The sequence below is a fragment of the Xiphophorus couchianus genome, chromosome 3 (genome assembly GCF_001444195.1).
Source record: "Xiphophorus couchianus chromosome 3, X_couchianus-1.0, whole genome shotgun sequence".
Classification (NCBI taxonomy): domain Eukaryota; kingdom Metazoa; phylum Chordata; class Actinopteri; order Cyprinodontiformes; family Poeciliidae; genus Xiphophorus; species Xiphophorus couchianus.
The window spans coordinates 23,952,487-23,966,171 of NC_040230.1; the positions used below are offsets into that span (position 1 = coordinate 23,952,487).

At 39.5% G+C, this 13,685-nt stretch overlaps 1 protein-coding gene across 4 annotated transcripts in view; it reads left to right on the forward strand.

Moving 5' to 3' along the window:
• Positions 1-13,685, forward strand: part of trak1a (trafficking protein, kinesin binding 1a) — a 34,607-nt gene continuing 20,922 nt past the window's right edge. The window contains exons 1-2 of one of the 4 annotated variants that reach the window (XM_028012551.1): positions 1-240; positions 6,511-6,705. Coding sequence is in view for 3 of the 4 variants with exons in the window: in XM_028012552.1 (XP_027868353.1) it covers positions 3,655-3,658; positions 6,511-6,705 (199 nt within the window). In the remaining variant the exon portion in view is untranslated. Of the gene's footprint in view, positions 241-3,325; positions 3,659-6,510; positions 6,706-8,748; positions 9,490-13,685 lie in introns of those variants that run through there. The other 3 variants (XM_028012552.1, XM_028012548.1, XM_028012550.1) reach the window with 3 other exon arrangements.

Sequence of the window (13,685 nt, forward strand, 5' to 3'; positions counted from 1 at the left end):
CATTCAGCGCCAAGCTGGACCCGAGGACTCAGCCTCCCGACACCCATTCCTGTTCCACCGCCCCGGCCCCTGAAGACTCCTCGGATCACAGAGGCATACCTGAGCTCCACGGACCAGAGCTGCTATTAGCCAGTGCGGACGAGTGGGAGGAGAAGGAGGAGAAGGAGGAGGAGTACGTCAGTGTGCCTGCTGCACTTGAGGAGATCAAGGCCACCTGCAAAGATGCCGAGACCATTACTGGTAATGTTGACGCATATATCATCACCCAAAGTTGCAGTCAGTAGCTTACATGAGTCCATTTGGCTTTGCTGAAGCAGCACTTTGTGGCTAGGTATATATAATTCATCTCTCAAATATGCACAGCTTTAAAAGTCAATTTGGCTGTGTTGACATGTTTTAGAAGGTGTGCACCAGAACATATCTCCCTTTAAAAGTTGCAGAGTTACAAGCTCTCAATCTCAGATGGTTGGATGAATACTGCAGGCGAAGGAACATGTTGAAGGCGATATGTAGTGGGAAGAGTTTGTTTCTGACCCTGTTTTAATGTCACATCCTGTCAGCGGAGCCTCAGGGGGCCTCAGCTCCCTGTAGAAATGAGCATGTGAAAGAGAGAGGAGCTCTCAGTAGTTTATCAGTTTTTTTTTACCCATTTCCACTACTTGTTTTCAAACCTCAGCTATTACACTCAGAAAGAGACTATTTGATCTCAGTGGAGACAGTATAACTTATTTTTATTTTAATTAGCAGCTTTAACTACTCCTGCACTGTTGTTTTCTTACATTTGACATTGTTTCTGAAGTAAGCAAATTCCAAAAGCCACTTGTAATGTCTGAGATTCTTAGAAGCTGAACACACTCCAGATAAAAGTTGCCTCATTTCCATCAGCAGGGTTTTTGTTTAGCATTGCAGTGATTGAGCGCTTTCTTCTTTCTTGTTCATAAAAGCAGGAAAAGTCCCTCCCTTCTAACTATGTGCATGACCTCAGTTCCTTTCATTATTTGAACAGCAATGTCTCTCTATCCTACACTCACAAACTTTCACAAAGAATGCCATTAGTAAACATGGCAGAGATGTTGCTCTGATTTCAAGCATCCATCATGTAAATACTTATTTTTCAAGGTCCTGGAAAACTTTGCAATTCGTAAAACACATTTTCCCATGAAAGGGACAACCATCCATGCATTCTTTTTTTATAGGTTTCAGATTTCAACTCTGGTCACTATAAACATATATATGCAAATCAGTTATGAGTTTTTGTAGTTCTCTTAATGTTGCTATTCTAAATTGTGGTTTTGTATATCTAGCCTGGAGGTCCTTTAAAATATTTACATTCTCACTTTCCACTAATAGCTTTCTTGCAGAAAACTTCAACTACGCTAAAGATTTGCAGTTGATTTCAGGCTTTGAGCTTACGATAGTTAGTCCTGAGTAAAACAGTGTAGTTTTTGATTGACCTTGAAACATGAAAAAAAGCATACAGACGTCTTTGTAGGCCCTGGAGGGAGACTCTCCGATATTTTTCCACGGTTCCTTTTAAAGTCTTGCCAACATCGTTTGCACAAGCCAGTTTGCAAAATGTACTTGTCTGCTGTACAAAATCACTTGCTGAATAAGGGACATGCTGTGGAAACTTTTACTGGGATCATGTGCCTTTCCCATCATCCTTCACAAAGGCAAAATCTCTAGAGACTAGATATGTGCTGCCCTCTGCTGGTTTGTTGTGATAACAGCATTAAAAGCAATCCAAATAGTTTTACAATTTATAGTTCAGCTCATGAATGAAATGTTGAGATGCCTCCTAACGCTCCATCACATTATTTATTTATTTTCCCTCTCACTGGATTTCCTGTCGCCTTTAAATCTCCCCAGTCAGTAAATCTAGAAGATGAATGAACACAATGTGATGAATAGGACGGCCTGTTGCCATGGTGCACTTCCTGGGTATGAGGTTATTTGTCTGTGGTTAGCAGCCAGCAGTGATGTAAGGCATGAGGGGAGTCGCAGTGAAATTATGGGACACGGCCAGGAGAGGAGAAGCCTTAGAAAGAAAGGAGACAGAGGTCTTGATTGAAACACCGACAGAGTTATGCAAGAATCCAATCTCTGTGGAATTAAAACAGTTTCATTGGCAAAACCTTAATCACTCATCAGTGTTTTAGCTTGGCCAATAGTTGGCATTATCTGTTTTTATCCAAAACACAGGCTCACACTTTGAAAGTGATTGTTTTATGAACTGTGATTATTGCATCTAGGCAGGCAGAAATACTCTCAATTTGTCCTGATTTATTTTCACAAACTTCTCATTCAGGATTAAATTTATTTAGAGCCTACCTGTGTGTGACTTAGGGTTGCAAGTTATTAGGAAAACATGGTACCTGTAAGAAAATTGGTACCTGTAAGAAAATTGGTGATTGTTGGCGGATGCAAGATAATTTGCAATAAATATCAAAATAATTAAAAAGTGATTCTTTCTGTCTCCTTTGGGTCCGTATCAAACATAGACCCCCAGATATCTCAACTACAAGATCTCATTGAAAAAGCGGTTTCTGGTTATTGTCTGCCGTTTTGGCAATTTAGTTGCAGTTTCATAATGACTTTAATACCTTACCATCTCTTTACCTGTTAAAAATATTTGATGCTGCATTAAAACCATGGTGCATCAATAGACCAACTCATTATTGTAGTCCAAGCAGTTCTGTGGGAAAGGCATGTTGCACACAATGAATCTGAGATAACTTAGACATTCTTTAGCTATATTTATAAAGAATTATGATATTAGTAAATATAAAATGACTTAGATAATTATTTGTGTGTAAAACATAAAATTATCATTAATCTTGCCTTTCTGATGACTGTAGTTATTTCTGTGCCCTCTGAGGTTCTCCTACATAAGCTTTAGAGCATTAGAACTCAAATCGAGTTTTTTTTCTCTGCCAAATCCTGGTGTTTATGGGATTCTATGAAGAAAAAGGCTGTGATTTGGCAGAGTTTCTGGTGTGGCTTTGCCCATGTTAGCCAGGTTGATGATTATTGCTGTAATCTTTTCCACTGACTTGTTGCTCTGCCGCTCAAATGCTGGCTCAGACCGATTCTCGACACACGGAGGATTACAAAAAAAAAGAAAGACATACAGTATTTAAAGTGTTAAATTTCACTGCCTCCCACACATTTCAAGCATCTGGTTCCCAACCCAGAGGCTGATGCAGGCAGACGGTCGTGAACAGGGTCGGGCATGCCGTTACCTCACTCTGTTTGCAAAGGATCAGGGGCTTGTAGAAAGTTTGTGATTCACTCCGCTCGTAGGAAGTGCCCCACCAGGTTTGTCGGCTTTAAGGGTGAGGGAGAACGCTAGAGAGCAAGGGGCAGGGCGGTCCGTGGGGTTATCGTCATCGGCATGTCAGGCATGACAGACCAGTTTGGCTCGGGTCTCTCTCCTCTCCGCTCCACTCGTCCCTCCCCTCTTTCCTCTCTTTTTGTCTCGCACACACACAGAGCTGTCCGAAAACCTTTAGCAGCCGCTCACTAGCTCTTCCTGTGCCTCACCCTCCCAGCTCCGTCTCTCTCTCTCTCTCTGTCCCCTCTGTCCCTCTCCTGGACCAGTGGAAAATGTGACTGAAGGACAGGAGAGTAGGTGGTTGTCGGGCTCCAGACACCATGAGTGAGTACAGTGGTCTTTCTGCTGGTTTTATTTTAAACTTTACAGGCCGAGTTTTACTCGGTACATATCACCCCTGTGTTTGTCTGTCCGTCTCAGTTGTCATGGAAATTGTGTCTTGCTCGCTTGTAGTTGTGCAGTCTTTGTAATTTAAAGCACAGAATGATGTAATGTTGTTTGAGTGCATGATTGAAGATTTTCCACAAGTTGCATTACTCCACTGTGGTGGTCAACAGGAGGCGGCCATGTTGAACTTCAGAGTCAGAATGTCGTCTTTATATTAAGCAACTCTTCAGCGCTCTCATCCAGGTGGTTCAGCAATGTGACACCAGTACCATGTGGCCAGTTGGAAACCAGTTCACTTGCTTGTAATGTGTGGGTTCGCTGCTCTTCTGTTACCTAACTCAGGCTTCCACATTACTGAATGTGCTGTGTTGGTAGCTGGGTGCTTCGTATCGTAGTATAGTAGCAGGACACTACTGCTGTAGTTGATCTTGAATTTCAAAAGTTTTCTGGGGTTTTTTTTCCCCAGACTTCACCATGATTCTGTCAGCTGCACTCATCCCGATGTGTTTATTGCTTTGACTAACGGTGTGACAGCAGAGTATTCCAGCATCTGATCCAACCAATGTCATCCTGTTCCTGGTGCTTTTTTTTTCTTTTCATCTGGTCTATATTTACATTTGAGGAGTGACCTGGAACTTGAAATCCTCGTGATCCTATCCAAGCATTTATTGATTGTGATAGGCTGAACATCGCCAGCTGTTTGTGCTGAGTTTATTTTGAAGTTTCTACCTCTGCGTTACATTAAGATCCTTCTCTAACTGCTTGACTGGTGCAGGTTTCCCAACAATAAGAAGTCTCTATTCTCATTTATAGGATGTCTTTTTTACAGTTTTCAGCAAGAACGCAAAATATACATAAGCAGAATCCAGTTAATTGATTTTCTTTTTACCATTCCTATAATCAGTGGACTTAATGTTAAAAATTTTGTTTGGAAAAAAACATTTAGATTTACCTAGAAATCAACAAAATTGCTACAGTTGTTTTCAAGTACCTACACATCAAAATCCATAGATTTGATGGATAGTAAAGTTCAGATTCTGTCAAACCATTCAATGTTATAATGTAAAAAGGTTACATACAGAAAATATAAAAGCCACACTATTTTTCAGACATTGAAAAGAATATTTACATTCTATAGGAGACATAAATTAGTCAATTGAAAACACAGATTAATATTTTCATTTTTTATGAACATGGGTCATGTTCCAGTGTACTAAAACACACAGGAAAACTACTGAGTCTGCTTGCCGAATGATTCACCAGCTGTTGCATGTGTGTGTGCAGTTTTCAGCAGTCAGTCATTCAGTCTGGATTAGCAAACTGTAACAGACGGCTTTGTCAAGGAGTCATAGACAGAGTGGAGCGACAGAACAGCAACACAAAGAGCTTTTTTTCCCTCCGTGTTGATTCTCATTCAGTGTTTTTACTAATGTGGTCAGTTCAAGCTTTGCTGTTTCACATTTCTTGAGGAAAACATAACTACAACATGAATTTTGTTTTGTGCGGAGACTTTATGGGCATCAGATATTTAGGGTTGTTTGCAATGTTAGATTTCTGTCAGATGTTGTGTCTTGCTTGTTGGGTGAAGCTCTCAGTTTTGGTTTCATCTGATCAGAGCACCTTCTTCCAGATGTTTGCTGCGACTCTTACTCTACTTGTGGAAAAATATTTCAACTATGGCTTTCTACCAGAGTTGTAGAATGGATGACAAAGGATCCTGTCAGCTGAAATATTAATCTCTGCAGCTCATAAACCTCTAACCCTCTTTGACTCAGTTTTAAAGTTTCAAGGTATAATTTTCAGATGATGAACAGTATTCCATAAAATTGTAATGATTTAAAATATTATTTTAGAATTTAACGACACTTCAAACTTCTCCACAACTTTCTCCCTTTCCTGTCCGCCCTCTACCTGGTCTTTTAAGATGCTGTTTGTTCACTGATGTTCTCTAACAAATATTTTCAGCCTTCACAGCACAGCTGGATTTATACTGAGATTAAAATTACCCACAGGCGGAGTCTGACTTTTGACAGCAATTGCTAGCACTGGTTTTTATTTAGAAATATCTATGTAAATTGTCTGAATTCAAGTGCAAGCCACACTTTTCAAATTGTTACTTGCCATCAAATTTTAAAGCTGTGTATCTTTTTTTTTCCTGTTCACTTTGTGTTGGTCAATAGAATGAAATCCCAGTAAACGAACAGAAAACTTGTGGTTGTAGTAATGTTATTAAAAATTGTAAAAATTCAAATGATGTTGGTGCTTTTGTAAAGTAATGTATGAGTTATCAGATGTCTTTTACTTTGTGTATTACTAAATTAATTCAACACACCTTGTCTTGCTAATGTAGTTTTGAGGAGTTACATAAACAGGTTCCATTTGAGTTTTATGTTGAATATCTTTTCTAAACCAAGTCTATAAGTTTTCAGTCGTCATTGTTTTATATAGCCCAGCTTTTTCCTTGATCGCCCACTAGAGGGCAACATGCACCTTCAGTTCTAGCTGACTCCATGTCTGTGTTATTAATTTTTCAATTGCGTGTAACGAACAGCCTGCACTTCTTTAAGGGAACAAATGTTTCCTCAGAAAAAAGTTAACTATTTATTTTAGTATTAACAAAAAAGGCTTTCTAGGATGTAACAGCCAGGAGTTTGAAGTTCACTTGTCAGATGTGGCTTTTTTTGTTAATCTTATCCACCATTTGACAGACGTTAATGATTGTTTTGAAAAACATACTGCCAAAGAAAGGACCAGTCATTGAACACTATCTTGTCCTTCTCTTTGTACAGATGTGTGTAACAGTGCTGACTTGCCAGAGCTCGAGATTGTCAGCCTATTGGAGGAACAACTGCCTGTCTACAAGCTGAGGGCCGACACCATCTTCGGTTATGATCAGGATGATTGGCTGCACACGCCATTGGTGGACCCCGACTCTTCCCTTGACCTTACCAATGAACAGATAGAAGAGACCTTCAAATACTTCTGTAAGTTCAACTCTAATTTGCAGTTCTATCAAATTAAAAACGAACAGTGTAATAATAATAACTATATTTAGAAAATTCTTAATTATTTAAGTCAGAGAGGTTAGTGACATTCTTCTCTGACGGTCATCTTTCCATTACAGCGTGGACATGGTTACCAAAACAAACACCGGCTGCATCTCCAACACTTGGGTTAATGTTCAGCTTTGTGTTGTGCTTTGAACTTGTGTTATATACATGTGTCTGCTTTTGTCTTATCAAATTGCCTTAGCGTTGCCACCGTTTCAGCTGGAAAACACCCACATAGCTACCCAAGAATCCAATAAACACAAGCAGGCTCACTGAAACACGGGCCGTTGGTGCACACAGCAAATCCAGAGAACAGAAGTTTGTTTTGTTTTTTTCTCACCATTAATTATTCAGTTCTAACTGCTGTCTGCTTGAATAGTGACTCAGTTAGAGTAAAAGTAATGTTACTTAAATTAGATTACACGTTCTATTTATATTCTCAGTTGAAAACTTAGACTTCACCTCTGTGTTCAGTGACTACTGGGTCACTGTGGCCTGTGCAGACACAGACAACAACAAGGTCAAGGTTTCTTTGGGATGTCTGCCATGCTTCCCCCCCCACCCCTTGTTTGTCTGTATTTTCCAGGTATTACAGTTCCTGGCTGTCAGGATCTGCCATGAATGAAAGTTGCTCTGACAGATGGTCTGGGTATCAGCACCCTGAGGGCACATTATAAATAAGCTCTGTTGGGACATATGGGTGTCTGTCAGGCCATGAGGCTTACGCAGCTTGCACGACGCATCAAACCAGATATCATAAAGAGTGGTATACCTCATCATGTAAGCATTTAGTTATCCAGTTAGCGGCCCAACCTTAAATCACATGTTCAGCGCTCTTTTACAAAATTTTTTCCAAAGCTTTGCATTGGCAGCTACATGTGCTGACGTGACCTGCTACATGAGAAGGTCATGTCTGAGGAGATGGTGACATGGAGGCAGCTGATCAGCTCTGTTGTGATGACATGCCACCCACACGTTTAACCAAACACAGATTATATTGATATTTTGTCTGATTGGTAGAATTGATTCCATTGGATTTCTTTTGTTTTTGTTCTGATTTGCATTGGAAAGCATTGTGGCTTATCAGCTGACATTTACTACAAATCTTGAAATTTTCGAAGCACAGTATACTGAAAAAAAAATCAAGGTTTTAAAAAATAACTTTAATTCTGATTTCTTCCAATGAAATAGATCCAGGGGTTGGGTCAGATGTTTTTTGTAATATTTCAGAAGAGTCAAAAATAATTGAATCACAAGTTTATGTTTTAAACAGTTACGTTTATATTTGTATGTTAAAACCTATAAATTAACTAAACAAATACGAAGTGGGCATTTTTAACACAATTTAAGGAATCTTTTACTATCCTTCAGCAGTGCTCTAGCAGGCTAGTAACTAATACTTCTTTAAGCTCATTAGTAATAAACTAGTTTTAATAACTGTTGTAGTTTTTCACACTATTGAAATCACGCACGGTTCAGACATTTAAGGTGTGTACTTTAAAGTGCATTAAAATCTGTAAACTATATATAACCTTACACCATGTTTGTGTTTCTCAGTTAAAATAATGTGGTTTGTATGTATTTTTTATGCACCGTAAGTTAGAATTATGTTCCCTGCCTCCGTCTGGTGAACTTGTTTCATCACTCTCAAGGTGGTGACTGATTCCCTTTAAAGACAAAAATGTTCATTCATTTTGGGCCAGCCACGTCACCACTGCCAACGCTACACAGCTTTTCCTGCTAACAGCTTCCCCATGCCGAAAGGCCTTGGAGTCAGAGCCTGTTACTATAGCAACCCCTCAGAAGGACAAAGTAGAGGAGAGGAGGGAACAAATGCTGACATGCAGCAGTAGGCGGGAGCATGCTGGGAAATAATCTTCCTTTTTATTGGCCAGAAGCTTCCTCAAAGCCCTCCCTTGTAGTGTTGTCATGGTTAGCATCATTTCTGCTGCAAAACCCGTGACTGCTGCTGCTGCTTGTCAGTGTATTCATTGAGTCATTGTAAGAGATGCAGAGCTCCATGTGTGGGTCAGTGTTGGTGAGTAGTATTGTAACAGGGAAGACAAAGGACAGAACTGGACCTTAAGGGAACTGAATCACCAAGGAATCGGCCAAAAGAAGAAGACAAACCAACATGAAGCTTTAAATGGATCTGAAGACGATGGGATTTACATCTTTTGCTCTGAAACTTCGGAGTGACTGAGGAAAAAAGAAAAAAGGAGAAAACACACTAGAGGAAACGGGGAGACTCAAAGAAGACCCTCTGCTGATGGACATAAGCACAACAGTGATTTTTCTTTCTTTCTTCTTCCAGCTGATGACGCAGGCAACATCTCTGTGGAGTGACCTGCTAAAATGGCACCAGATATCCAATGAATAGAGCTAATACACAGACAAGCTGAAAGGATATGTCATGAGAATAAGAGTACCTGTTTTAACTTGTGTGGCCTCTGCTGACCACCAAGCATGGGCAAAGCAGAAATGACTGACTGATCCCCAGACGCTATCTGGAATTACACATTTAAGTGGTAGCTGAACTCCTTTAGCCATGCCGGGATGCTGGACATACCAAAGACGCTAGGGCCAAACATGCTGGAACATTGGTGCGTCTTTCTAACAGAGCAGTGAGGATGAAGAGACGAGGCCACACCAGAGGCCAGAGGTTTGTCAAGGCTGACTACTATGAACTGGACTGGTACTATGAAGAGTGTACGGACGGTAAGGGACAATATACTTTAGTAAGAGTTGTTAAAGTTGAGTTCAGTATATTTATACAACACTAATTCACAACAAATATCATCTCAAGGCGGCTAACAAGAAAAACAGATCAGTTGTATGAAGAAATATATAATCAGGTTCTGCAGTCACACTATGCTGTGAAGAAGACTGTTCGTATCGTTAAGAAGTTAGGATTTGTTGAGTGCTCATAAAGTTTTTGTTATATCAAGACATGCACAGTTTAACATTTGTCTCAGATCTACAGTGTCCAGTTCTAGGAAGCTTTTAACTGGCTGACATTTATTTTTGCCAATCTCTATAAAAGCTAAAATATTAGAACAGTGTTCAAAATACAACATTTTCAACTCATTTCAGTTTGTATATCATACTGTGTCAATTCACAACAAATAAAAGTCACCTCAAGGCTTTACCAAAAACTCAATTAAATCCAATCCAATTGATCTTAGCTATCCAACAATGCATTCAAGTTCAATTTAATAGTGAAATTGGTTAGTCAAACATTTTCTATTAAAGGAAGCCCAGCAGACTACATCAAGTCATTGACTTTCAGCATTCTCTCCTCCTGGACAAGCACGTAGTGACAGTAGGTAATCGCTTGCAACGTGTTTTTTGTTTGTTTTACAAGAAAATATAAATTTTAACTTTTAATCTGACAGCAACATTTCCAAATCCAACAAGTTCCATAACAGGAAAAGGTTGAAAATTTAAGACAAAACAGTGGCATTACTCCTGTAAGCTGAAATCCACTAATATTGAAAAAATAGTTAATGTTGAATCTTCTTCCCTTAGTTACATACTTTCACAATGAACAGTGTTGTTGTCAGTGCAATGTCTTAATACTTAGATATGATGCATTTTATGGCTGCACAATATTAGAAAAACACACAATAATGTTAATGAATATCAAGATAACATAACTTGACATTAAAAATCTAAATGCCTCACAAGTGTTATCACCTTTCTGCTTTCATCACAAAATTTCTCACTAAAATATGTTTGTTGCTAGCTGTTCAAGCTGGAAATATGCAATTTTCTCTGACTCTACTTATAGCATAACATAAGGCATTATGTAGAATTTACACATGGTAAAACTGTAATATCCTAAAATGGATTTCCATTAACAACAAAAGAGAAACCTGTCCAGGACAAGAGCTCTAACAACCAGGCTTCTCGTGTAATTCATGGTGGATAAAATTTATAAAACTTGAAGAGGAAGAAAATGTTGGCTTCGGATTCAGGGATATTCCGAATGCAACCTTGTGGTTTTGCGAAAAACATACAAGTTAGCTGGTGCATCCAGGGTTAAAGCAACCAGATTAAACTTAAACTTAGTGGTGACAGAAGATAAAGAAAACGTAAGTTTTATTCAGGTTTTTTGTGTCTGGATATAGATTTGCTGGCAGTACATGTTGAGGCGTACCTTCAGTAAACAGAGTTTATACAAAATGCTACAATCCCGACTGACTGGCTGATTAAAGAGCAGTTTATTGTTGCAAAAGAGCTATCACTTAGCTCTTAGGTGGCCACAAAGGAAAGATCTTGTTGAAATAAACCACATAGCATGTAATTGAACAGCATCTTAATGATTCTCTTTGTGTTTAGTGACGTTACCTAACTGCACTTATTTGGATGTGCGATCTCAGCAGTCGATTTTCTCCAACATAATCACAGCGCTTCAGTGCCTTGACAAATAGATATTTAACTTTTTTTAAGCTGTTCAACGTGCTTTACTAGAAACAGCGCATTCGAATGAATGAATGAATGAATGAATGAATGAATGAATGAATGAAACAAAAGCATGACTAGCATCAGGAGGGGTAATTATGTAAAGGAATAACCAAGCAGTAAAATCTCTGTAGGTGTTGGTGCAGTGAGAAGTATTTATGTAATGCGCCAAGGTCAGTTACAGCATCATGTAGGGTTACATTTCAGGAGCGCCAGTGTGTAACCAGATACAGTGGGTAATGATCCCACAGATTGGTCCTGGTGCATGCGACTTGTTGAGGATGCCCGGGGTGATGGTACCTGGTCATGTGACAGGTGGGGCTAACGGCAGCAGGCTGGAGCAGTCAGTAGCGTTTCACCAGGCTGTGGCTCTGCCTGTGTCTGTGATATGTCTGCGGTCGCCTGCTTTGATCTGGCTTCGCTGCAGCTTTCAGTAAAATGTGTCAGCTTACCTGCTGCTCATAACACGCTGTTTATTTCTGAGACCTAATATTAGGTATGTTATGTACACCGCTGTATTTATGGGAATTTCTTGTATTTTTTATTTTATTTTAATTGTAATCTAATTCCACATTTCCTGTGAATATTGTTCGGATGGAGGAGGAAAATAATTTATTTCATGTCAGTGTGTTGTAATAGCCATGTGCTTCAGGGATGCTGTAGATTTTCTTACGTAACAAACAGTGTGGTGCAGCTAAGCACCTTTCCTATAAGACTTCATCTCCAGCTGTGTTATTCAACCGTGGCTGCCAGCCAAGCTTTGATTTCTAATGTTTGGTGTTTTGGCTTTCTTGGCAATCAGATCGAGGGGATTATTTTTGACAAATCTCCTCATGGAGGCAGGAATAGCAAGCAGCTGATTTTATTCTGAGCTCGCCATGAGGAGGGAGGGGGAAGTAGGTTGGCTTATATTTAGCTCAGTGATTTGCATGTGGCTCAAAGTCCCTTTTTTGTTAACGGCAGATTGCAACACTGCTTGTCGCTTTTAGAAGCCTTCAAAAGAACTGGGCCGAATGAGCTGAGTCCAATCAGAACAAGGGCGTGGGAAAAACCCCCGATCTATTGTTTCAATGGGAATGTGGGGGCCGGCTGGGAATAGGGGATGTCTTTTTAAATTGTTTTTGATTTAATTATTCAGACTTTTTAACCTGCCAGAGTAGAAAAAAGTCATTAAAAGTTGACTACCTTCAGACACTCATTCAGCAAATTTATTTTCACTTTTGCTTTTTGGAAATAAAGCCACTGTTTATATTAGAAATGTTTGGTAACTTTATAAACATGTCTGTCGAGAGAAACTGATCCAAGTTATTTAAATTAAGCGCAAAAGCAAGAATGAAAGAAAACACACGGGCTGAAAAGAGTGAATGTGACCAGGAAAGCAATGAATCTTGTTTGTGGAGAAGCCCTTTATTGTCCGCAGAACAACAGAGCTGTTCTGCGGGACTATTGAGTGGAGCTACTCAAGCATGCAAGGTCGTCCAGAGCTAGAATCACTTTTCTAAACTAATTACAATGAAAAGCGTGAGGGTTGTGCAAAGAACTGGGATTTTGGACTAAAGCTCATGATCACTTCTAAACGTTTGAGGCTCACAGGTTTCATTTTGTTGAGCAGAAGAGAATATTTAATGTTTCAGTCATAAGCTTTTTCCTAATTTCAACTGTTTTCAAAAATTAAAGTGAACCTCCTTAAGATCATAATTCAGCTCAGTTGAGTAATACTCAGTGATGTTAGGGCATCTGTTTACAGGGATATTAGCATAATTAATGTCACTTGTGTAGTCCAACTATATCCATGTATTATTGCCCTTCACAGAATCTCAGAATAAAACAGGGGGAGGTTCAAACATGAACTGGATGAGATGTTTATTATGATTTAATGACACAGTCGTGGCTCAGACTTGACTCTCGGGTGTTGGAAAAGCAAACCGAGTTTTTTGCAGAACCACTTGCACCACCAGTCCCAAACTTGGACAGCATAAAGGGCAGTACTGAAGGAAAAACTGTTGACTTTTTGAAGGGGTTTAAGACTCATTGAAGAGTTCACCTTCCAGCGGGGCAACGAGCTATGATCAAAGTTTATTCATGGCCGAACTTATTCCTTACACTTCCTTTCTGTCACATAAAGTAGAGCAACATATAAAGTCTCACTAAAGTGCTTTGTGGATGTAACGTGTCAAGATGCAAGAACATATTGTTTCTTCTGCAAGACAATATAAATAATAAAATAAAACGCAGGCCGGACAAAGTTTGTGAATACGCAGGCTGCTTCCCAGGGACTCAAGTTGGAAGTTTGCTGTTATTGTTTTAATGTTTTGCAACTTGGAAGTCTGTTATAGATCCTTTGGTTTGTGTGGAACTCGGCTAAAGTATCTTGATGCTTTGGCACGCTGGTTTGTGTGTAAAATGTTCTGTCAGAATCAGGTTATGCCCGCCTCTGACCAAGAGGTCCA